Here is a 26,487-nt window from a genome sequence, read left to right as displayed (position 1 = left end):
GAGAGAATTTTCATTTTTGGGTGAACTATTAATTTTTGGGTGAAAGTAACTAGGGTCAATTTTCATTTTTATGCCGAGTTTAAAACTGTGAATGGCTCCTCATGAGTGAACCTCACTTACTGTATGTGACTCATGATTTAAGATCTGTAAACACCTTAAATTAAAATATGACAAGCACATAGAGAAGAGGCTACATTCTGTTTTTATGCCTTGAAACCTTCAAACTAACTACCATTTTTTAATTGATCAGGAAAAAAAAACAGAACCTTGAATCTATATATTGGTGTAGACATCTCACATTTATTTTAATTCTAAAACATTTTAAATGTTGATGTGAAGTTCTACACTATTGTTTTGTATTTGTGGGTTAGCATTCGTATAGTTGTTCATTTGAAAATTTGCAGGATCAAAACTTAATCCTAGACAATATATTTTACAAAAGCAAATATATTATACAAAATGTACATATTCATATTATAACACAAAGAGTGTGTATGGATGAAAACCATCGGCATTCATGGTATGTGTACAGTAAGTACGCACATCCACATATAGCTGGCCAAACTGAACTCTGAGTATTCATATAGTTTGAATAGTTTTTTGTTTTGATCCATTCTATTTCTAGTTCATTATTTCTCTCTTAAACAGAGAGGGAATACAAACTCTTTTGTGCTGGCCTATTACTGTGTAGCAGGAATCATTATTGACCAATAAGTTCTCAGCGATCCATTCCATTGTCCTTCTGTGGTTGCCCTTGGAAACAAGCTGCTCGTAAACGTTCACAAAATTCCAACTCCTCCTGCAAAACAAAAATCAGTGCCATCAAGCATTAAAGGAATATTCCGGGTTCAATACAAAATAAGTTAAATCGACAGCGTTTGTAACATAATGCTGATTACCACAATAATTAATTTAGACTCGTCCCTCCTTTTTAAAAAAAGGCAAAAATCTGGGTTCCAGTGAGGCACTTACAATGGAAGTCAATGGGGCCAATCTTTAAATATTAGAATACTAACTGTTTCAAAAGTATAGCCACAAGACATAAACAATATGTAAGTGTGATAAAATAACTTACTAACCTTTTCTGTGTAAAGCTATATGCAATTTTATAACTTCATTGCCATGACAACGTAGCGCCTAAAACACTAAAATGACTGTGAAAACGACGATTTAAACAACTTACAGCTCAAATAACACATGAGTTTTAACAGAAGAATTAATGTAAGTGCTTTTATAAAATAATTATCTTCACATTTCTGCCTTTAAACCCTCCAAAAATTGGCCCCATTCACTTGCATTGTAAGTGCCTCACTGTAACCTCCATTCTTGCTTTTTTTTTTTTTAAAGAAAAGGAGGGTTGTAAATTATATTTTTTTGGTAATCTACATTAACAAAAATAGGACAGGACTTTATTTGAATAGTCTGCTAAATGACTGGATTGTGAAAAGTAAGTGTTCCATACCAGAGTAGAGCAAACAATCAGAACTAAATTATAAAGTCTGTATTATCTACGGCAGTTGTCTAAAACAAAGTCAAAATAGCCATTTCACTATTAGTTAACAACATGGCTCACATCTCTGCACGCGGCCTAGATGACGTCAGCAGAAAAGGAAAGTCGTTTCAGAGGCAGAGCAAGATAAGACAAACATTTGTGTTCTTTGGTAACATGCAAACAGAAACCAGTGGTAAAGAAATGATTTAATGAATTTACCAGGCTCTCCTCTCGTCCCCTTAGGTCCTGCACTCTCTGGTTGAGTAGCTCCTCCAATGCCAGCGATGGTTCTCTGCAATCACTCACGCCACGGGGAGAGTCCTCAACCAGACTAAAAAAAATAAAAAATTCAGAAACGGTAACGTACTGTATATTCAGCCCCAGATAATAACAGCCGTACTTATATTCAGTACAACAGCACGCTTACAAGACATTTCAGCCAGCTATTTTGTATATTTCCTGCAAAATGGACAGATAATAGTTCCAAAAGAACCCAAAGCAGGATTACTCATTGCATCACCTCAATAACTCTCAGTATGTTAATGGAATTCTATGTGGTGAACATAAGCAACAACTTTACTAACCAGCAGAGGGTGCCAAGAACGTGTTCATGTACAGAGGAATGAGGGGACAGAAGAACTGACACCAGCTGCTGAACCATCCCCATAGACAACACTGTATCTGTAAGAAAGAGAGAGAGACATTTAGAGCAAGTACAAAGAAACTAGTCTCATGATGTTCTAACAGAGTGCTTCCAGAGTCAGCGGTACCTTTGTGTTCTGGGTGACTGGTCAGAAGGTTGAGCAGAAGGAAAGCCGATTTAGTTCTCAGTTTGTCACTGTCTGACTGCATCCCCCTCATCAGCACTGAAAAGCCATCATGTGACAGGAAGTCCTGCAGACCTGCTTCCTGTTCCCTCACTAAACCTGAGAAAGACAAGAGTTACCATCATCATTTACTCACCCTGATGTTGTTCCAAACCTGCATGACTTTCTTTCTTCCATGGAACACAAAAGGTGATATTGAGCAACATATTCCACACTGCTCTTTTCCATACAAAGAAAGTGAATGGGGACTAAGGCTGTTGAGCTCAAAAAATAAAATAAAAAACTTGTGCACTATACAGTATATTTAAACCTTTTGAAGTCATCCGATAGTTTAATAGAATGGACAGATATTGAAGTCGTTATTCACTGAAAATCTTCCCCAATGCTGCAGCTCTCAAACTGCATTCTGATCCACAGAATAAAGTCGTACATGTTTGGAGCGACATGAGGGTTAGTACATGACAGAATTGTAATTTTTACATGAACTATCACTTTAATTCTGACTTTTATCTTGGTTTTTCTGTCACACAGTAATTGGCATTATATTGCAATTCAGCATATACACATGATGAAAAAGGAATAGTTCACCCAAAAATGAAACTTCTCTCATCATTTACTCACCCTCATGCCATCCCAGATGTGTATGACTTTCTTCTGCAGAACACAAATTAAGAGTTTTAGAAGAATATTTCAGCTCTGTAGGTCCACACAATGCATGTGAATAGTGACTAAAACTTTGAAGCTCCAATAAGCACATAAAGGCAGCATAAAAGTAATCCATACGACTCCAGTGGTTTAATATCAATGTCTTCTGAAGCGATCCAATCGGTTTTATGTGAGAACGGACAAAAATTTAACTTTTTTCACTGTATATCTTGCCATTGCAGTCTCTAGGCACGATCATGATTTCAAGTTTGATTACACTTCCTAGTGTTTGACGCATACGCAGAGTGCTAGATGGCGCAATAGGAAGTGTAATCGAGCTTGAAATCCTGATCACCTAGGAGAGTGCTGATGTCAAGATTTAAAGTGAAAAAGGAGTCACATTTTGGTCTGTTCTCACTTCAGAAGACATTGATTAAACCACTGGAGTCATATGGATTACTTTTATGCTGCCTTTATGTGCTTTTTGGAGCTGGTCACCATTCACTTGCATTGTGAGGACCTACAGAGCTGAAATATGCTTCTAAATATCTTAATTTGTGTTCTGCTGAAGAAAGAAAGTCATACACATCTGGGATGGCATGAGGGCGAGATGAGGGTTTTTAGGTGAACTATCCCTTTAATGGACTCCATCATACTCACAAGACACAGCGTAGATTGCTTTGACTCGAACTGTGCTGTTTGCGTCGTGATCTGCGAGTTGTAGGAGTTTCAGTAGCGCCCCCTGGTTGAGCAGGTAGCACTGCACCTCAGGCATATTCTGGGCACAGCTGGCAATGAGCTGAGCTGCTCTCCAGCGAATACCTGCCTCAGAATGACAGAGACACCTCGACAAACACAAGTCCAGACCGCCCAGCTTCATAAGATCTGCAAAACACACACAAACACACTCAAAAACACACTCAAAAGCCGATGTTTACATCCGTCTCGGTAATCCAATCATAAGTAGACAGCACTAAATACAAGTGTAAAAACAGAGTCCGAACATCTTATGATTGGATATCACATTCATAGATAGTTAGAAACACATGATGTGACCACATCTAGAGGTTGACCGATAGTGGATTCTACCGATACCGATAACTAAGTTGGGCAGTACCTGCTGATAACTGATTAATCAATGATAGTTTTTCTAATTGATACTAAATGAAACAATAACACAAGTAAAATAGTGCTTTATTACAAAAATAAACAGTACTGACTGAACCATGAAAATGTATTGTACTTTTTAAAATGGAATAAATATATAAATATTAATATATATGAACTAATATTCAAATTTTGAAGTCAGATGATTTTTAAATTGATGTTGTTTTCTTAGTCCACAAGAGGGCGCAATAAATACATAAACCATTCAGCACCGTTATATTATTGCAAAGAACATTCCAATCCTGGCTGTTAAAAAAAAAGTTTATAATTTTCAACTTATGTGCATAAAATAAATAAATAAAAAGTACGTTTTAGTCGGTCCATATTCTCAAATGTCAAGTCAAATGTAAAATGAGGGGGGAAAACGCTTCAATAGACAGTTCACATGGTGTTACACTTGCACTGATTCCTACTACTCCAGACACAAGTTTCATAATAACAGTGAAATACCACAATGTTTTTCAGATTCAGTACAGTTGTATGCAGAGTGGCAATATTCACAGATAGCAGAGGTATACGGTTGAACTCAATGGTGAAGCGGCTCAGACTATGAGGCCAGGCCAGGGGCTGTTCAAACAGACAAAACACAACAGAATGGAACCGAACGCAAAAATCTCGAGACACACGTTTCCAAGTTGAATATCTTTCCTGACAAAGCATTTAAACAACTCATTGCTTAATCTAAGAAACACTTATAAGAGAGCAAGACGCAATGGCAAAAGACCTCCACCAGCTGTAAGGGGCTGTTCATCCCGAACGCTTCTGCAACCATTAATTTGTTTTTCAATGTAAACGCGCACAAGACGAACGTCTTTGTTTCACTTTGTTTTTGTTTATTCAGCGTCTCGTGTTTTTTAGATGATGTGTCTAATTAAAAAGAACTTTACACGCATGTTGAGACACCTGCTTTCTGTTAAACTGTATTTGTTGCGCTGTGTTTAGCCTTTTTCAGTGCAAGAATGTGATCGATCTAGTCATCGTATTACAGTGAGGATAAAAAAATTGATTTGAAATCAGATGCGTTTCTGATTTGTTTATACATTTCTCTCGGCTGCATGAAGATATTAATTTGCTTTCTCACGTCACTAGCTTTAAATATGCAACTTAGCTAACGAATGCATAATCGTGACCAGCTGGATATAAACTAATGCAAATAGATGGTAATAGATGGTAACAATCGTGACATTTAAACATTTGGGTAGGACTTGCGTGCATTTTTGTCACACTGTTTTAACCGCTTGAGGTTAGCTTTAATGTTAGCGTCCTCTCAGCCTTGTCAGCAAACGTACTGTTCTCTACTAATGCAGCATCTAGTCAACAAATTAATTACTTTATAATCATATGACAACGTGTACAGTATACATACCTTTTCGTTGATGTTTTAAATCCGCATCTGAAGTGTTCGTTCTGCTCTATGCAGAGTGTAGTCTCATGTGTCAAAACAAACACCACAAGACATCAGTGAAGTTATAGTTTTTATTTCTCCTCTAGAGGCCGCTCTCATACTGTATAACGACAGTGGACCCTTCCCAGCCGCTCCAGCACCGGACGCAACAGGGAAAAACTATCGGTGTGGATTTCTGACGATAACCGATAGTTCCAGAAATCTGTTATCTGTGCCGATTAATCTGCAAAACCGATATATCGGTCGACATCTAACCACATCCCATTTTCAGTGTGAATGCTAATCTGTCCTGATGCGATGCATATGCACACATACACATACCTCTTGCATTGTCCAGGTTCTCGCAGAGCTCTGAGAGCATTTCCAGAGCCTCCTCTCTTTCATCCTCCTCATCATCCTCTTCCTCACTCCCACTTTCTCTGCTTTTATCTCTGGTCAGCACTTCCAAACACTGTTTCATCTGTTCTACCTCATCCATCTGTCCTTTACACACTTCTGCCAGAGCTCCTCTCAAAAACTCCATTCTCTACAGAAATTAAGAAAGGTGAAGAAAGACAGGAGAGTTTAGACATTTGTAAACTGAGTCTAATGCGTAGTCTCAACCGGATAACTAATACACAGCAATAAGCACATTTGCTTAATTGCCTTGTATTGAGACATCAGGATGCATAAAGGACTGTATGACATGAGTACAGTACATGTGGCCTACTCACCTCCTGTGTCATAGGCTCTGATGGAGCCGGACCCTCAGACGCAGATCCAGCCTCCACAGCCATCTGAAGCACACCCTGTAAATTACTGGGGTGACGCCGGTTACGCCTGCCTTCTGCCATCTAGAGAAAGAGAGATCATGTGATATTCTACATTATAATTTTCATCAATAATCATGCTTTATAATTATGCCGGATAAATACATTCCAAGATAACTTGGAAAAACATGTAAAGAATGACCAATCATATTGGCACACAAAATCACATTTAACACAGTCCTCTTGTTGACAGAATAATCACATCTATTTGTTCAGGGTTGTTTCATTTATTGATTAATTTATTTTTTATTTTTTTTTTGGTGGTAACTACACTCTCGTTACGTCTCTACAGGCTTCAGTATCGTTGAAAACAGTAATAAAAATTATTTTCGGGATATTTATTTAATTTATCATAATTACAGACATACCATTAGTCTTGTGTTTTTACATTTTATAGCTTGACTAAAATAATTTCAATATTTTTTTTTTTGTTTAGCTATGAGACACTGGTCTATAACTACTGTAAGACTAATGGTATGTCTGTAATTATGATAAATTAAATAAATATCCCGAAAATAATTGTTATTTTTCACTTACGTCATTGTCTTACCTTGTGAAAATAATAGATGCCCAGGTTTTGTTGATGTAGAAGTGATAGGTGTCAAAATGTTCCTGTAGCACAAACACACCGGTGCGGATCCAGAAGTTTCCAGATCCTGCAGAACAGCAGCGTGCGCGAAGAAACCCGTCGCCGTGCAATGACGTCATTACGCTTTACCGTAATGATATCCAGAAGTCCGCATGCACAGAGTAACAACGTGAAAAATAAAACTAAATGATAAATGTAATAAAAAAATTATTACAAGAGCACTACAGCAGAAAAAACAACAATAAAAGAAGAGCAAAAGTCTTCAAAGTATTTTAATTAATAAAAATATATATATTTGTTCATTTGAAATTAAAAATTGTTTCTTCTCATATGTTTTAGGGATATTAACAATACAATTATTTTTGAAATATTGATTAAAAATCTTTTAAGGCACATTCATTAATGGGTGGTTTTATGTAATTCATCTCCTGCCCCTCTCTCATGGTAATCAACTGTTTTAAAGGGACAGTTCACCCAAATATGAAAATTCTCTTATCATTTACTCACCCTTATGACGTCTCAAACACAGATGAATTTTTCTTTTCTACTACATAACACAAATGAAGATATTTTGATGGTGATATGATGTCTGTTTGTCCATACAATGCAAGTGAATGCTGACCACATTTTCAAGCTCCAAAAAGGACATAAATGCAGCATAAATGTAATCCATAGTGGTATAATCCATGTCTTCTGAAGCGATCCAAATGGTTTTGGGTGAGCGCAGACTAAAAAAATTATTCCTTTTTCGCTATAAATCTTGACATTAGCAGTCTCCTTTCCTTTCCTCCTTTTGATTTCAAGCTCGATTACACTTGATCCTTCCTTGCGCCATCTTGCACATGCGTCAAGCACTAGTTAGTGTAAACATGATTGTGCTTAGAGACTGCTGATGTCAAAATTTATAGTGAAAAGGAGTTATATTTTGGTCTGTTCTCACTCAAAACCGATTGGATCGCTTCAGAAGACATGGATTAAACCACTATGGATTACCTTTATGTTTACTTTATGTCCTTTTTGGAGCTTGAAATGTGGGTCACCATTTACTTGCATTGTATATTAAAATACCTTTATTTGTGTTCTGCGAAGAAAGAAAGTCATATAGGTTTTGAGATGGCATAAATGTGAGTACACAAATAGAGAATTGTCATCTTTGGGTGAACTATTCCTTAAAAATGTATTTATTTAATTTTTATATTTTATATTGTAGCATTATGTGGCTTATTTTTATTCATTTTCTCACTTCTGTTTCTTTTCTGTTGTATTAGGCTGGCTTTTTTGCTTTTCATCCCTCTATGCAGTTTCTAAATTCAAAATAACCGAAACCGCAGTGAATTGTAACACAATAACTTTAACCCTTGTGCAATTTAAAACAAAATTACTCAGAGGTCCTTAGAGGACAAAAATGTCTGCGTCAAAGAACTGCCATAATAATATTATATATTCATATTATTTTCCACTTTCAATTAGTTAATTTTTTAACCAACATCAGTCCTGATCATAACTACCAAATATTCATTCATTTTCAGGATTTTAACCCTTTAAATGCCAGTTTTATATAATACCACTGATGTTTTTTACACACACACAAATTTCTCAATAGACACATACAAAACACACTCTGACATCCATACCAACACACCCACACAATTTTAGCTGCATCATTTATTTAGTTGTCCTGCAGTGCTCTATAATACAGCAAACAGAAAATAGGAAAAAAGCATGTATTTGCTCCATAGGCTAAACATGAGAAAAATGGCGCCATCTGGTGGAAATATTAAAAATGTAAATTTTGGAGCCAGCATAATATCACAGGATTCATGATTTTATGCTTAAATGGCACTGGAATCAAATATTGTAGTTTTAATGGGTTTCAATGGGGACATTTTTGTCCTGAAGGTCCTGAGTGTAACTATTTTGTGAACACAGTGTATTATAGATGTATTATAGGAACTGAGGTTGAAATATAAAAATTCCCCAAAAAATACACACCTTTGACAAAATCTATGCCGTTGGCATTAACACAGCCAAAATGATCGAAAAGACAAAAATGAAAAAGACAAAAATGTCCCGAACGATGGAACGATGGTTACCATGAAACTATGGTTACCATGTCAAATTTTGGTAAGATAATGGAGGGAAAAGCCGCCACCAAATTTGTACGGTCACATTTTGTAGAATGTTTACGTTAAAAACACACGTCCAGTAGTGATGACGTTAGTCAAGCCCCCTGATTTCCTCGCACATGCGCATTTGTCTTCGCCCGCAAAATGGCTGCGCTCGTGAGCATCCGCGCGTGCCTGTCCGGTAAGTTACAAAAAGCATTTTTTAATTTTTGTTTGCGCTTGCCATTGTACTCTGGTTCATGCTACGAGTAATTTGCATGGGGTATAAGTTTTAAATGCGTAAATGCATGGATGTAATTGTGGAAATGGCAGTTAGGGTGGGCAGAGGCAGGGATGCTTGTGTGTTGCTTAACGCAAGGTCAAGTTCCTGAACCTATGCTGAATATATCACAAAACAACATTACTGACTGCAATTCATAAGACAGTTTATGCACGAATGAATGAAAGAGCTGTCCTGAATCAAGAATGATCATCCAGTGTTCCTGAATAGCCGGGTGTCTAGATTAGATCAGATTTTGACTACTTTTGACAGCAGTGCAATTACATTGATGTTGATGCATTGCACTGTGGAAGAGCTGATTTAGTGTGTGTAATATATTAATTAACCTTGATTTATTTGTTATTTTTATAATCTTTATTTTATATGTAATCTATGTAATATATTATGCTCTGTTTGTATATAATTTTAATAATGCTAAAACATTTTTCAGAACCACAAGCCATTGTTTTTAAAAGTTATTAAACATGACATTAAACACATTTTCCCCCTCCTGTTTTTCAGCTCTGCAGTTGACCTCCCCGAGTTTACGGCACAGCTCCTATAAACTGGTGAGTGTTTTCAGTTAAAGTACTTCATTAATGATGTAATTGTGAGCAATTAAATATTTTATTGAAGTGCCTAAATCTGCAGGATTATCATGGGGAATAAAGATAATTAATATATTTCAAGCTGCATTATAATTCTGGCAAAATGCTTAATTTATAAAGCTAAATTTTTCAAGACACAGCCTGTTTTCAGAATTGTTTTATTTTTATTTTTTTATTTAAGATTTGTATAAATATTGAGAAAGCAATATATGATGTATATATATATATATATATATATATATATATATATATATATATATATATATAAATTATTATTATTATTATTTTTTTTTTCTTCATCTCTCAGTGTGCAGTACCTCTAAGTCGGAGGAATTTCGCAGCGGAGGCCAAAAGGGTGTTTTCTCGTGATAAACCCCATGTTAACATCGGGACTATTGGTCATGTAGACCACGGCAAGACGACACTTACTGCTGCCATCACCAAAGGTAACTTAAAGACTAAACTGACCTCTATAATGCTGCCCAAATTACACTAATCCAATATCGCACAATTCTAAACCTTACTGGCAGTATCGTGTTAAGCCCCTCCCACCTATGTATCCCTTTTGATGACTCCACCCACTTGTTTACATACACCAGATTATTGGTCGGTGGGATGGGGTTGGGATATAGATAGTTACAAAACTAGTGTGTTCATCGAAATGTGTGCGTGTTTGTGTCAGTTCTTGCCGAGGCTGGTGGTGCACGTTATAAGAAGTATGAAGATATTGATAACGCTCCTGAGGAGAAAGCCAGAGGAATTACCATTAATGCCTCACATGTGGAATACACCACCGCTAACAGACACTACGCACACACAGACTGCCCTGGACATGCTGACTACGTCAAGGTAAACGCACACATGTAACATGGCTGAGGCTTTTTGTGGAAATGCTGAAATGGAATTTTACTAATTGTGACAACTAGTCCCCTGTATTTACAGTAACAATGCAATGGTTATAAATGCATCTCTCTCTCTCTCTCTCTCTCTCTCTCTCTCTCTCTCTCTCTCTCTCTGTAGAACATGATCACAGGCACCGCTCAGCTGGACGGCTGCGTTCTGGTGGTGGCGGCGACAGATGGCCAGATGCCTCAGACTCGTGAGCACCTCCTGCTGGCGAGGCAGATCGGCGTGGAGAACGTGGTGGTGTTTGTGAATAAAGCTGATGCCGTGGAGGATAAAGAGATGCTGGACCTGGTGGAGCTGGAGATCAGAGAGCTGCTCACCGAGTTCGGCTATGACGGGGAAAACACACCCGTTGTTATTGGATCGGCGCTCTGTGCCCTGGAGGTAAGGATAGTGGAATGGAGACGGATGGAGGAAAAGATTGAAGGGTCGATTCACCCAAAAATGTTCATTCTGTCATTTGCTCACCCTCAAGTCTTTCCAAACCCATATGATGATTCTTTAGCAGAACACAAAACTAAATAATTTAGCGATTATCCCATTGGCTGCATTCAATATTATGTACAAAATGTCATAAGTCATTTCTGTGCTTTTTATGGAATTTATCAATCATTTGATTAACTGGATTAAAGCATACCACAAAACGACACGTTGCGGCTTACAAAGCCTTCATCAGGACACCCTGATGAAGGCTATGTGATGAAGGCTTTGTAAGCCACAATGTGTCGGCTTGTGGTATGTTTTAATCCAATAGCCATGACTTAATAAAGGCTTTTTAAAAATGTAAACCCTACTCTGAGTGCCTTGGACCACTAGAGCATCTGAACAGAATATCCCTTATCCAAAGAGCACCAGTGGGAATTATTATACACCCAAGTAGCACTCCTTGCATGCTGTGTTTGACTGTCTCATTTATTTACCTAATTTGGCTTAACTGTTTCATTATGTTTTTTCCATGGTGTTGATGCATTCTCAGGAGTATATAATCTGTGTTTTTATGCGAGTGAGATTAGTAAAGAGCACTGTTGCATAAATATACATCCTATTTATATTTGCACATGTATTTTGCTACGAGTATATTCCAACCGGACTCCTGAAGCTTCGAAACTACTCTTTTTATAATGTCTGGATTAATGCCTGGATAATATAACACAAGGTACAGTGATATAAATGATGTGGAATAGTGCACATTAACAGTAACATTTACAGTATAAAATACGATGTATAGCCTAATATTAAAAATAATATAAACGGGGCCTGGGTAGCTCAGCGAGTATTGATGCTGACTACCACCCCTGGAGTCGTGAGTTCAAATCCAGGGTGTGCTGAGTGACTCCAGCCAGGTCTCCTAAGCAACCAAATTGGCCCGGTTGCTAGGGAGGGTAGAGTCACATGGGGTAACCTCCTCGTGGTTGCGATTAGGGGTTCTCGCTCTCAACGGGGCGCGTGGTGAGTTGTGCATGGATCGTGGAGAGTAGCATGAGCCTCCACATGCTGTGAGACTCCGCGGTGACAGGCACAGCGAGCCACGTGATAAGATGTGCGGATTGACTGTCTCAGAAGTGGAGGCAACTGAGACTTGTCCTCCACCACCTGGATTGAGGTGAGTAACTGCGCCACCACGAGGACTTACTAAGTAGTGGGAATTGGGCATTCCAAATTGGGAGAAAAGGGGATAAAAATAATAATAATAAGATAAACACTGACTCACGGTCTTTTCTTTATTGAAAGTATTGCAATACTTTCTTATATTGTCATTAAGAACAATAAAAATATGAATGCTAAAAGGTCTAATAATTGAATCTGCAATTAGGGAAAGTGCAGGGAGGAGATCCCGTTTGGAGATGAGAAGGAACAGTTGATTCGCATGGAGGACATGGAGATCCAGATTGTTTATTAAAGTTTGTTTTTGTTTCAGCAGGCACAGATGTATTAATTTTGTGTATCTGTGTACAAACAAAATGTTCATAATTGTTTGAATAAATTAAACAGGCTACTAATACTGAGGAAAAATAACCAATAAAAAAATCTGAATATTTATGCTGTGACTTTTAATAATATAAACAACAATGGTAATAATAATAACAATAATAATAAAAAAATAATAATAGCAGCAGCACAGACACTTTATCGTTACACCGAGGGCCGTTGCCCTTGAATTTGTATTGTTGACAGAATTTGGCCCTTGGTGAAAACTAATTGGTGAACCCTGCACTAAAGTAACTCAAGGAACAAATCCTGAACCAGCAGTGAGGATAAATTCCTTAAAGGCATCATGTCATGAGGGATGTAATTTTCCTTGATATTTTGACAAATAAGAGGTCATTGTACGACAAAAACATGCTGTAAGTTTCAGAACTCAAAACTTCCTCTCCAGTCCAAAAAGAGCATTAATTGTTTCCACCCTGCAAAAACGACTCGTTTTGAAATCGGCCCCATAGTGACATAGGAATGGGACTCATTTGAATATCTCTGCCTCCATAACATACGTAAATATTGCAGTGAATTCTTAGAGAGAGAGAGCGGCTGATGTACTCACTGGAATCGGTACTGTTGTTACTGTATTTTGCTTTTTAACATACGAAAAGATCAAGGTGTGGAGGAAGGTCCCCAGACGTTGTTGTGTTTTTGGTTGTGGAAGAACTGCATCTCTTCAATATATATGCTTCTGACGCATATGCACGTAAACCGACAATTAAAAATAGCACAGACTGAATGTAAGAACACAGGACGGATTGACTAAATCCATTGCAAAATGGATTGGTGTCGGCTTTAAGCTTCTGTTCAGTTTGACCACTAAAGACACTTTGTTGCCTAATCGATGCTTTTCTCATCTGCCACAAATTAATAATGCAATATATTTCATTCTGAATATATTATAATTGTAATTATTTAAATTATTGTATATTTTATTGAATTATCTATATTTGGAGGGCTGTCTCTGCAAATATAGATAATTAATGAATCGGCATGTCATGGAATTATGTAATCGATTGAAAGCTCTGGTTTAATAGTAGTATTATTCAGTGCTTCTGTTCTGATTGTGTGTGTTTAGAACAGGGAGCCAGAACTGGGCGTTAACGCTGTTATGAAGCTTTTGGAGGTGGTAGATACTTATATTCCTCTGCCAAAGAGAGAGCTGGAGAAACCATTCCTGCTGCCCATAGAGGGAGTCTATTCTATTCCAGGTATATGCTGTTCTGTCTGTGTTGTGTTGTAAAAGCCACTTCCCATTAACGAAAACTATTTTTACTCGCTTTTCATTTTCCGAATGCACACTTCTGCACTAGCTTCTGAACTTCTCTGGTGTCCTGATTCTGCTAATACTGTTTTTGGCTCTTATGTAATAATTTGCTTGTGTTTTTTCTTTATAATTCACTTTGGACCCTTAAAGGTTTTATCAAGTCAGTTCAGAAGAGAGTTTTTTTTTTTCCTCCCTAATTTGGAATGCCCAATTCCCAATGCGCTCTAAGTCCTCGTGGTGGCGTAGTGACTCGCCTCAATCCGGGTGGTGGAGGACAAATCTCAGTTTCCTCCGCGTCAGAGACCGTCAATACGCGCATCTTATCACGTGGCTCGTTGAGCGCATTACCGCGGAGATGTAGCGCGTGTGGAGGCTTCACGCTATTCTCTGCGGCATCCACACACAACTCGCCACGTGCCCCACCGAGAGCGAGAACCACATTATAGTGACCACGAGGAGGTTACCCCATGTGACTTTACCCTCCCTAGCAACCGGCCCAATTTTGTTGCTTAGGAGACCTGGCTGGATTCACTCGACACACCCTGGATTCGAACTCGCGACTCCAGGGGCGGTAGTCAGCGTCTTTACTTGCTAAGCTACCCAGGCCCCCAGTTTGAGAGTTTTTAATCTAAATGGATCTTAGACATCTTATATAGGCTTTAGTTGTTTTATCTAATGTTATGTTTTAGAAGCTGTCATGACATTACATAACATTGTGTATGATTCTTGTGTGCAGGTCGTGGTACTGTAGTCACTGGCACACTAGAGCGAGGAGTGATCAAGAAAGGAGATGAGTGTGAATTTGTCGGACACAGTCGTTCCTTTAAGTCTGTCGTCACTGGTAAGAAAATGTGTCTACTGCATGATCTGGCCATCTGCCATCCTCAAGATATTACCTTTGGAAAAACCCATATTGATTGACCGCTAACATAAAACATTTGAAAACATCCAAATGAAGCAAAGAAAACACTACGTCTAAACTAATCACAATGCATTGCAAAAAAAAATTAATCTCCATTTTTCTGTCCCTTGCACACTCTTTCTCTCTTCTCTCTCTCTTGCAGGTATCGAGATGTTCCATCAGTCTCTGGACCGTGCGGAGGCGGGTGATAATCTGGGTGCTCTGGTCCGTGGGCTGAAGAGAGAGGATGTTAGGCGAGGAATGGTGATGAGCAAACCAGCATCCATACAGCCCCACCAGAAGGTCAAAGCTCAGGTTAGTGTCTGTCTCTTCAAATTGCAGGAATTCATCAATTTCTGTTTAACCAAATTTCCATAAACCATTTTACGTTGTTAAACTCCGTGTTTTGGGTGTTATCAGGTTTATGTTCTGAGTAAAGAGGAGGGCGGCAGACACAAGCCATTTGTCTCAAACTTCATGCCTGTCATGTTCTCTCTCACCTGGGACATGGCTTGTCGAGTAGAGCTGCCGGCAGGCAAGGTACGTTTTACATGAATTCCAGCAAAGGTTCTTGGAAGTATTTGCTGGTCTTAGGGAAATATGTCTGGGTCACTTCTCAAAGGGAAAAACAGAAAAATTTTGCATAAAGAAAATTGATTTTTTTTTGTTGCAATCTGACTATCAAGCACATTTTCCAGTGTTTTTGTTTTTTGCAATTCCCATCATTCTTAATGATGATTCCCATCACTGTAACTGTTTTTTGCATTTGCGAGTTTTTCTAGTAATTGCACCTTTATTTCTTATAATTTTGAGATTATATCTCTGAATTGCAACTGTATCTCTCGCAATTTGTGACTTTTTCACAAAAGCAACTTTCTCATAATTTCTTGTTTATACAGTCGAAGTCAGAAGTTTACATACACTTAGATTGAAGTCATTAAAACTCATTTTTTAACCATAACTATAGTTTGGCAAGTAGTTTAGGACATCTACTTTGTGCATGACACAAGTAATTTCTCCAACTATTGTTTACAGACAGATTGTTTCACTTTTAATTAACTATATCACAATTCCAGTTAACTGTGCCTTTAAGCAGCTTGGAAAATTCCAGAAAATAATGTCATGCCTTTAGGCAATTAGACAATTAGATTCTGATAGATTAATTTGAGTCAATTGGAGGTGTACCTGTGGATGTATTTTAAGGCCTACCTTCAAAATCAGTGCCTCTTTGCTTGACATCATGGAAAATCAAAAGAAATCAGCCAAGACCTTAGAAAAAACTTGTGGACCTCCACAAGTCTGGTTCATCCTTGGGAGCAATTTCCAAATGCCTGAAGGTACCACATTCATCTGTACAAACAACAGTATGCCAGTATAAACACCATGGGACCATGCAGCCATCATACCGCTCAGGAAGAAGATGCATTCTGTCTTCTAGAGACGAACGTAGTTTGGTGCGAAAAGTGCAAATCAATCCCAGAACAACAACAAAGGACCTTGTGAAGATGGAGGAAACAGGTAGACAAGTATCTATATCCACAGTAAAACGAGTCCTATATCAACATAACCTGAAAGGCTGCTCAGCAAGGAAGAAGCCACTGCTCCAAAACCACCATAAAAAAGCCAGACTACAGTTTGTAAGTGCACATGGGGACAAAGATCTTACTTTTTGGAGAAATGTCCTCTGGTCTTATCAAACATAAATTGAACTGTTTGGCCATAATGACCATCGTTATGTTTTGAGGAAAAAAGGGTGAGGCTTGCAAGCCGAAGAACACCATCCCAACCATGAAGCATGGGGGTGGCAGCATCATGATGTGGGGGTGCTTTGCTGCAGGAGGGACTGGTGCACTTCACAAAATAGATGGCATCATGAGGAAGGAAAATTATGTGGATATATTGAAGCTACATCTCAAGACATCAGCCTGGAAGTTAAAGCTCAGTTGCAAATGGGTCTTCCAAATGGACAATGACCCCAAGCATACCTCAAGTTGTGGCAAAATGGCTTAAGGACAACAAAGTCAAGGTATTGGAGTGGCCATCACAATGCCCTGACCTCAATCCGCTAGAAAATTTGTGGGCAGAACTGAAAAAGCATGTGCGAGCAAGGAGACCTACAAACCTGAGGAATGGGACAAAATTCCAGCAACTTATTGTGAGAAGCTTGTGGAAGTTAAACAATTTAAAGGCAATGCTAACAAATACTAACAAAGTATATGTAAACTTCTGACCCACTGGGAATGTGATGAAAGAAATAAAAGCTGAAATAAATAATTCTCTCTACTATTATTCTGACATTTCACATTCTTAAAATAAAGTAGTGATCCTAACTGACCTAAGACAGGGAATGTTTTCTACGATTAAATGTCAGAAAACTGAGTTTAAATGTTTTTGTCTAAGGTGTATGTAAACTTCTGACTTCAACTCTATCTCAGTTGCAACTATTTCTCGCTATTTGCGACTCTCACAATTGTGACTTTCTCGTAATTGCAAGTTTATAGCTCTCAATTGCAACTTTATTTCTCACAATTGTGACTATTTCTCTTAATTGCAGGTTTATGTCTCTAAATTGTGACAATTTCTTGCAATTTGTAACTTTCTTACAATAGCTACTTGTAATTGCAACTATTTCTTGTAATTGTGAATTTATATCTCTCAATCGAAACTTTTTCTCACAATTGCGCAGTTGCGACTTTTTTTTTGTAATTGCACATTTATTTCTCACAATTTACTCTAACTTTATTTCTTACAGTTTGCCACTTTTTCGAAATTGCAACATTATTTCTCATACTTGTGACTTTATTTCTCTTAATTGCAAGTTTATATCTCTCAATTACGCAACTATTTTCTCACAATTTGCCACTATTTCTCATAATTGTGCAATTTCAACTTTATTTCTCACAATATATTATAACTTCATTGCAACTTTATTTCTCACAATTTCTACTCTTTCTTGTAATTGCGAGCCTTTATTTTCTTTATGCAAATGCAATTTATTAAAAAATATGGCCTGGAGATGTTCTAGACAAGTTTCATAAGATTCACCTTTGACCAGAATTTGTGTTTCTCCTTGTATCATTTTGTAGGAGATGGTAATGCCGGGAGAGGACACATCTTTAACCCTGACCCTCAGACAGCCCATGGTTCTTGACAAAGGTCAAAGGTTCACACTCCGAGATGGCAATAAAACCATTGGCACAGGTCTTGTCACAGACATCCTCACCATCACAGAGGAAGACAAACACAACTGGGGCTGAGAGAGGATGGAAGAGGGGTGAAGGGAAGGGAAAATCTTTTGAGACTGGCTTTTAAAGCCTTGCCGGACTAAAGTTCAAGAAATCTTGCTCTAGAATTGTTGAATTATGGCTCATGTATTGCAGAATTAAATCTGTTTGCAAAAACCAAATCTTTTTGTTAACAGGAACTTCTTTGCCCTGGTTGCAAATATTTTCGCAGGTCCTTAAAATATTTGCCAACCAATTATTATTATTATTATTATTTTATTTTTTTTTTTTTTTGGTCAAAATGCTTTTCTCAGTGTTCTTGGTCAGAACAGTAAAGTATCGCTCAGATGAGACATCAGAATTTAATATGTTGTGTTTGGAACAATTCTTGCCCAAGTAATAAAAAATAAAAAAAACATGAAAAATGCACAGCTTTATTTACAAGAAAAATGGCTCATTTGCAAAAAGCTTCCTGTTTAAAAAGGGTTATTCATGGCATCCTGTTGGTCTACAGACAAACATTTGGTTCTTTGCGGTCTGGTTTGCAGTCATCCGTCTATAAAAGTGATTATACAAATGTGGCTAATGTAATAAGTGTATTTAATAGATTTACTCTGATAGACTCTGCTTTGTGTCTTTGTTTTGCCTTTAAACATGCAACACGTCCCAGTTGCACATAGTTTGGTTTTGTGTGTCATTGACAATAAACCTGTAAGCATTTGCAAATTGTGATTAAAAATAACACAATATTCAGAAATCTTCTACAAATGACAAATCAAGAAACTTTTATGAATATAATATACTATTATAATGTAGATTGCACTGACTGAAGGCAGTTTGTATGAAATAGTATTCACAATGCTTTTAACTTATGCAATGTGACATGATTACATTATGTTGAATGATTGAATGATAACATCTGATTTCTTTAGATTAACATGCACTGGTGAATTATGCACAATAAGATTGAGACATTTCTTACTAAATTAAAATAGGGCCCATGTTGACTCCAATGTTTTTTTAGCAATACTACAAAAATTCCTATTCATTCTGTAGCTGTTTCAAATTTTTTCATCTCAGAAAAACTCTCTCCCTCTCATGTTTAGTCTCTGTTTCATGCTCCCATATTATTCTCAATCTAAAATACTGTATTGCTGTTGTACTCTTTCTCCACTCTCCATCTGTCATTCACCCTCTCTCCATCCATCCATCTCTCTCTGGTACGGCACTGGGATTCCATTCATCTGTTCATATGAATCTGAAACAAGCATGTCCACACATACTTAATATAGGAATATGTAAAGAGATGTACATATCTTGAACACACTTGCACACACACTCACCGTCCTCTGTGGTGTCATTGGCACCTGTGCCGTCAAATGGAAAGTCTGGTCCAGCCATCATTTCATACGACTCTGGAAAGAGATTTTTCAGCTCAAATCACCTCTAAAAACACACATATCTGTTGCCTTGATTCCACCATTAAAGAAAATAATAAAGGAAATTCTAATTTTATATCATACAATTATGGCTTTATTTCTAACAATTGAAACTTTATTTCTCGTAATTGTGAGTTTAGATCTGTCAGTTGAAACTTTGTTTCTCACAGTTGCGACTTTATTTATTGCAATTGCAACTATTTATAGTCATTTTTAATTTATATCTCTCAGTTGTAGCTTAATTTCTCGCAATTTGCGAATATTTCTTAAAATTGTGTATATTTCTTGTAATTGTTAGTTTATATCTCTTAATTGCCAGTTCTCAAAATTGCAACTTTCTCATAGTTTGCAACTATTTCTCAAAATTGCCACTATTTCTTGTAATTGTGAGTTTATATGTCAATTGCGACTTAATTTTTCTCAATTGTAGCTTTATTTCTCGCTATTTGCATCTATTTCTCAAAACTTTGTTTCTCATAATTGAGACTTAATTCTTGAAATTGCAACTTTAGTTCTCATAATTTATTTTATATCTTTCAATTGCAACTTTATTTCTCTCAATTGCGACTATTTTTTGTAAATGCAACTTTGTTTCTTGTAATTACGACTTTATTTCTCATATTACGAGTTTATATCTCTAAATTGCAACTTTATTTCACTCAATTGTGACTTAATTCTTGCATTTGCAACTATTTCTAGTAATTTAGTTTATATCGTTCAATTGCAGCTTTATTTCTTTTAATTGCTGGTTTATATCTCACAATTGTGACTTATTTTTAACAATTGAGACTTTATTTCTTGCAACTGCAATTTTATTTTTTATTAATTCTGACTTTATGTCTTTCAACTGTGACTTTAATTCTTGCAGAGAATTAAAAAGTCGCAAATTTGAGAGATAAAGTCACAATTGTGAGATATAAAGTCAGAATGACCTTTTTTATATTTTTATTCAGTGGCGGAATCTGGCTTTTCTACACATTTTCCAATTTATCATATCATTTAATATGAGATCATACAATCACAGACACACTAACACACTGACCAGTGTCTGTGTGGCCCATAGCAAGCTCTTTTTGTCCATCTTCATCAGGATTGATATAGTCTGGCAAAAAAAAATTAAGAATTATTGCAGACGTTCCCGTTGACATGCTATGCAGCTGGTATGAGATTTATGGCATCCATTCTAGTCACATTAAAACAGGTCCCTGTTACATATGGGTTGCTAGTTTTGTTTTGATAAAAAAAAAAAAAACAGTGATGATTTATGCCTTAATTATAAGCATTTTCAAGACTGACCTTTTCTTATTTTTAATATTCAAGAAGATCATACCTATTACAATCACACTCTAGAACTTTACATTCTCAATATGCAAAGAGACGTCTTAAACACACTCACCATCCTCTGTGGTGTCATGGGCTCCTAAGAAGTCTTTACAGGGAAAGTTTGAATCATCCGTGATTCCATACGACTCTGGGATTAGTGAATAAGACAGCTCTTTATTTCAAAGCACCACTTACTGTACACACGTTTTTGTAGTGTTACATTCCTCAGGTTGACATTTACATATAAACAATGACCTGTGTCTGTGTGGTCCAGACTAAGAACGTCTTTTCCATTTTCAATAGGGCTGGTAAGGTCAATGCAGGAAAAGATTTATCATGTCTTGAGTTAATGTGACTGTGTGTGTGTTTGTGTTCTCCATCACCTTCCACTTCAGTGGTGTGTTTGATTTGCCGTGAGCATTTGCGTGGTTGAGCGTACAAACATCCCTCCATGTTCTCATATGACTCTCCATCTGTAGATGTACATTAAGAAATTAATTTTGATAATGTTGGCTTGACAAAGCAAACATCTTGTCATTGAACAAAGTTGGTTAATTATTTTTTTCGACTGGAACGCGTCCTAGAGCTTTCAGTCCACATCCACCAAAATTGGCACAGACCTTCAGGCTGTTCTGACTCAAGTTGTTATGAATTTTCAGTTTCAGAATCTATCCATCCATTCACAGGTATCCATCCATCCATCCATCCATCTACAGGTATCCATCCATCCATCCATCCACAGGTCTCCATCCATCCATCCATCCATCTACAGGTATCCATCCATCCATCCACAGGTCTCCATCCATCCATCCATCCATCCATCCATCTACAGGTATCCACCCATCCATCCATCCATCCACAGGTCTCCATCCATCCATCCATCCATCCATCCATCTACAGGTATCCATCCATCCATCCATCCACAGGTCTCCATCCATCCATCCATCCATCTACAGGTATCCATCCATCCATCAATCCATCTACTGGTATCCATCCATCCATCCACAGGTCTCCATCCATCCATCCATCCATCTACAGGTATCCATCCATCCATCCATCCACAGGTCTCCATCCATCCATCCATCCATCTACAGGTATCCACCCATCCATCCATCCATCCATCCATCCATCCATCCATCCATCCATCCATCAATCCATCTACAGGTATCCATCCATCCATCCATCCATCCATATATCAATCCATCTACAGGTATCCATCCATCCATAGGTATCTATCCATCCATCCATCCATCCATCCATCAATCCATCTACAGGTATCCATCCATCCATCCATCCATCCATAGATATCTATCCATCCATCCATCTACAGGTATCTACCTATCCATCCATCCATCCAGCTACAGGTATCCATCCATCCACAGGTATCTATCCATCCATCCATCCATCCATCTACAGGTATCCATCCATCAATCTACAGGTATCTATTCATCCATCCATCCATTTACAGGTATCCATCCATCCATCCATCCACAGGTATCTATCCATCCATCCATCCATCTACAGGTATCCATCCATCAATCTACAGGTATCTATTCATCCATCCATCCATTTACAGGTATTTATCCACCCATCCATCCACAGGTATCTATCTATCCATCCATCCATCCATCCATGCTAAATAACCAACACCCTTGTATTGTGGCAGCAAGTTTTCCATGGCACATTGTCTTCAGAGAATGTAAGTATCTATTTTTCATAATGTAACTATGTGTGTGTGGGTACACAAAATGTGTATGTATGTGTACTCACCTGTATCTGTCAAATTTGTAGGCAGCTGTAGGGTGTGCTGATGTGTCTTTGGCCCCACCCCTTCCTCTTCTCCCAATGCATCAGGTGTAAGGTAATCTAAATGCAGCAGCAGCAGCAGTTAAACACACAATAATAACACAATAATTACACTGATAAAAATGTGTTGGTCAGGGACATACCTTGATCTTCAGGACAATAATATGTGACTTTCTCTTGATTGTTGTAGATAGCTGCCTCCACATTCTCATAAGACTGCGTCTCATCTGTCACACATGAACAATATTGTTTAAACTCTAAAACACTAATTTTAGTGGTTTATGAGTGATACGGGACGTTTTGACATTCTCTTTACAAACATGCTAGTGAACTTCTTTTTTTTTATTAAGATGTTTTAAACTACAGTATGATTCAGGATTTGAATGCTGTGTATGTCCAAATGATAAACATTTGTAATGACTGATGGCATTTTACCCTTCATATTAATGTCATCGCTCTGGATATACCCCTGCATATCCTTCCCAGAGTGCCTGTGACAGCAACACAAGTGGAGACACATTCAAAAACATCTATCTTTTGTCATAGAATAAGGGTGGAAAAAAGAGAGGTGAATGATTATATGAAAGAGAAATGCATCACCCAAACTCACGTCGCAAAGTGTCCATTTGTGTGTGCCCCCTGCACCACACATGCTGAAAGGAAATGTGTGAAAGCAATTCTTGAGATCTTATTCTCTTAAAGGGATAGCTCACCCAAAAAAGAAAATTCTGTCATCATGTATTCACCCTCATGTTGTTCCAAACCCATTTGACTTAGTGAATGGTGACTGAGGCAAACATTCTGCCTAACATCTCCTTTTGTATTCCATGGAGGAATGTCATACATGTTTGGAACAACATAAGGGTGAATACATGATGTATACATGAATAAATTTTTTTTTTTTTTTTTTTTTTGCCAAACTATCCCTTTAATGAAATTCATGGAATGTTAATTTAAGTAAATCTTATACTTTATATGATGTCATTACACAAAATGGTTGTTTTGTTTGTTTTTTTACTATTATTCCTTTACTGTTTGGGTGTTTGTTCACACTCACACTTCCTGCGTCGTTGTGTTTTGTGGACTAAGGCGAACAGAACAACTCCAATGAAGAAGGCTGATGCAGGAACTGTGTAGAGCAACCAATCAGGCCGAGACTCTAAACACAACACACACTCACAAAATTAACAACTTTCGTCAGAGTCATTATGACATACACACACACACACACACACACACACACACACACATTCAGTACCTCTCCCATTTGAGTGGTTTTTGACTGGCCTAGATGCTGGATCAGATTTGTTGTTGGATACACCTGCAAAAGAGAGTGTGATTGCTGTGATTAAAAAGATGTCCTTGTTTAGAGCAAAAATGTCACCTGTCATGCTGCGCTATTAAAATAAACACACTCAACACTGCTCATATAACATAATCAGACTTAATGTACACTTTACTGCAAACTATTCATTGCAAAAAGACTATAATATTCTTAATATACTTACTATCTGTCTGAATCAAAACATTCACCAAGGTACTCTCTTGAAGTACAAAAAAATTCACATAGTGAAATGTTGAATACCCAGAAATGTTCTGGAAATACACCCAGTAGCACTGTTACACAAGTAAAGCTGCATGAATTCTATGATTTGAACTTTTAGTTAAAATTTATTTTGAACTAGACTCATGTTCCGGGTTCAGCAGAAGTTAAGCTCAATTGACAGCATTTGTGGCATTATGTTGATTACCACGAAAATTTATTTCTACTCGTCCCTCCTTTTCTTTAAAAAAAGCAAATATCTGGGTTCCAGCGAGGCACTTACAATGGAAGTGAATGGGGCCAATTGTTTCAAAAGTATAGAGACAAGAGGTAAACAAGTGTGTTAATGTGATTTTAATGTGATAAAATCGCTTACTAACCTTTTCTGTGTAAAGTTTAACATTTTAATTTTACAACATTGTTGCCATGACGATGTAACGCATAAACCCTGTAATCCTGCAAAAACGATGATTTAAACAACTGTACAGCTCAAATAATACGAGTTTTAACTGAAGAATTAATGTAAGTGCTTTTATAAAATTAATTTCTTCACATTTCTGCCTTTAAACCCTCCAGAAATTGGCCCCATTCACTTCCATTGTAAGTGCCTCACTGTAACCTCGATTTTTTTTTTTTTTTTTTTTTTTAAACAAACAAAAAAGAAGGGACAGTTAGTAGTGGAAATACATTTTTTTGTGGTAATTAACAATATGCCTCTCATGCTGTGGATTGAGTTTAACTTCTTTTAAATCCAGAATATTTCTTTAAAGGGATAGTTCACCCAAAAAAAAAAAAAAAGAAAAAAAAAAAGATTTTCTTCTGCATAACACAAGCAAAGATTTTGAGAAGAATATCTCAGCTCTGTTGGTCCTCACAATGCAAGTGAATGGTGTCCAGAACTTTGAAGCCCAAAAAGCACATAAAGGCAGCATAAAAGTAATCCATACGACTCCAGTGGTTTAATCCATATCTTCAGAAGCGATATGATAGGTGTGGGTGAGAAACAGATAAATAAGTCCATTTTGACTATAAATCTCCACTTTCACATTCTTCTTCTTTTGTTTTTGGCGATTCGCATATTGCCACTTACTGGGCAGGGAGGAGAATTTATCTTGAAAAAGGACTTAAATATTGATCTGTTTCTCACCCACGTCTATCATGTCACATCTGAAGACCTGGATTAAACCACTGGAGTCGTATGGATTACTTTTAAGATGCCTTTATGTGCTTTTGGAGCTTCATAGTTCTGGTCACCATTCACTTTCATTGTATGGACCAACAGAGCTGAAATTTTCTTCCAGAAATCTTTGTTTGTGTTCTGCAGATGAAAGAAAGTCATGCACATCTCGGATGGCATGAGGGTGAGTAAATGAGAGAATTTTCATTTTTGGTGTCTTAATTTACCAGACTCAAATTAAGTGTCTCTTCTTTATATGTGCTTACATTTTATATATATATAAAAAAATCTAACTTTTAATGAAAATGAAATGACCAGATACAGTATCTGAATCATAAACTACATCCATACTTTATGTCTGGGAGTCAGCAATTCATGTGTGTCAAAAAGTGTTTGCTAATGCGGATGGCAACTGTTTCTTGTAAATATGCAATCTTAAGTCTATCATAAGATTTGACTAATTTCTTTTGAGAAAAAAATTTCAGCAGAATAATTTTCATTGACTCATAGTAGAATTAGATTTGCTTCATGAATGAGTCACTCTTTCAATCTTTCACACTTACAAACTTAACCACACACACAAATATTTAGAACCCAAGGGAGGGACTGACTGTAGTTTTTGTAGCTTTCACACCAGCTGCCTTTTGCCACTAGTAACACACTTGTAACTACTATGTTCTCTTCTCTGTAAAGTGATGTCTACAGAGCAAACTCTAAAACTAGTATCAAAATGCATCAAAATACAGTACATCACTATCAAGCATAAAAAAATTATAATTTCAGTGTTTTATTAACAGTCTGGTGTGTATTGCAAGGACCACTCTATTTTTCTATCTGTACAAACTATTTGTAACTGTCGTCACTATGAGTAGCAACATTTTCCCAATGTACCCCTCTCACTTTACCTTGATCAGTGGTCTCTATTGTTGTATTCATCCTGAAACACCAGAGGAAAAATCTTGATGCACACACACAGATGGGTGAACGATCACTGACA

The 26,487-nt window shown here is 37.2% G+C and overlaps 3 protein-coding genes across 3 annotated transcripts; 1 reads left to right on the top strand and 2 right to left on the bottom strand.

Annotated features, from left to right (window-relative positions):
• Positions 1-272: 272 nt before the first annotated feature.
• On the bottom strand, positions 273-7,034 carry LOC127450262 (hsp70-binding protein 1-like). Its single transcript, XM_051714220.1, has 8 exons — positions 6,896-7,034; positions 6,250-6,369; positions 5,858-6,062; positions 3,625-3,849; positions 2,263-2,418; positions 2,077-2,173; positions 1,712-1,823; positions 273-799 (listed from the first exon to the last, which is right to left on the bottom strand). The coding sequence occupies exons 2-8, from the start codon at positions 6,367-6,369 to the stop codon at positions 719-721; spliced, it is 996 nt and encodes a 331-aa protein (XP_051570180.1). The 5' UTR covers positions 6,896-7,034; the 3' UTR covers positions 273-718.
• Positions 7,035-9,186: 2,152 nt separating this feature from the next.
• Positions 9,187-18,822, top strand: LOC127450249 (elongation factor Tu, mitochondrial-like). The gene is made up of 10 exons (XM_051714198.1): positions 9,187-9,241; positions 9,842-9,888; positions 10,235-10,373; positions 10,610-10,776; positions 10,948-11,217; positions 13,889-14,021; positions 14,814-14,918; positions 15,142-15,293; positions 15,399-15,518; positions 18,065-18,822. Exons 1-10 carry the CDS (start codon positions 9,205-9,207, stop codon positions 18,233-18,235), a joined length of 1,341 nt encoding a protein of 446 aa, XP_051570158.1. The 5' UTR covers positions 9,187-9,204; the 3' UTR covers positions 18,236-18,822.
• Positions 18,477-26,487, bottom strand: LOC127450271 (uncharacterized). The gene is made up of 12 exons (XM_051714237.1): positions 26,396-26,487; positions 24,029-24,091; positions 23,828-23,929; positions 23,381-23,423; positions 23,206-23,261; positions 22,914-22,997; positions 22,735-22,830; positions 21,348-21,437; positions 21,038-21,112; positions 20,684-20,743; positions 19,546-19,617; positions 18,477-19,460 (listed from the first exon to the last, which is right to left on the bottom strand). Exons 1-12 carry the CDS (start codon positions 26,424-26,426, stop codon positions 19,387-19,389), a joined length of 846 nt encoding a protein of 281 aa, XP_051570197.1. The 5' UTR covers positions 26,427-26,487; the 3' UTR covers positions 18,477-19,386.

This window comes from Myxocyprinus asiaticus, chromosome 13, assembly GCF_019703515.2.
Source record: "Myxocyprinus asiaticus isolate MX2 ecotype Aquarium Trade chromosome 13, UBuf_Myxa_2, whole genome shotgun sequence".
Lineage (NCBI taxonomy): Eukaryota > Metazoa > Chordata > Actinopteri > Cypriniformes > Catostomidae > Myxocyprinus > Myxocyprinus asiaticus.
This window is presented reverse-complemented; position numbering and strand designations above follow the sequence as displayed.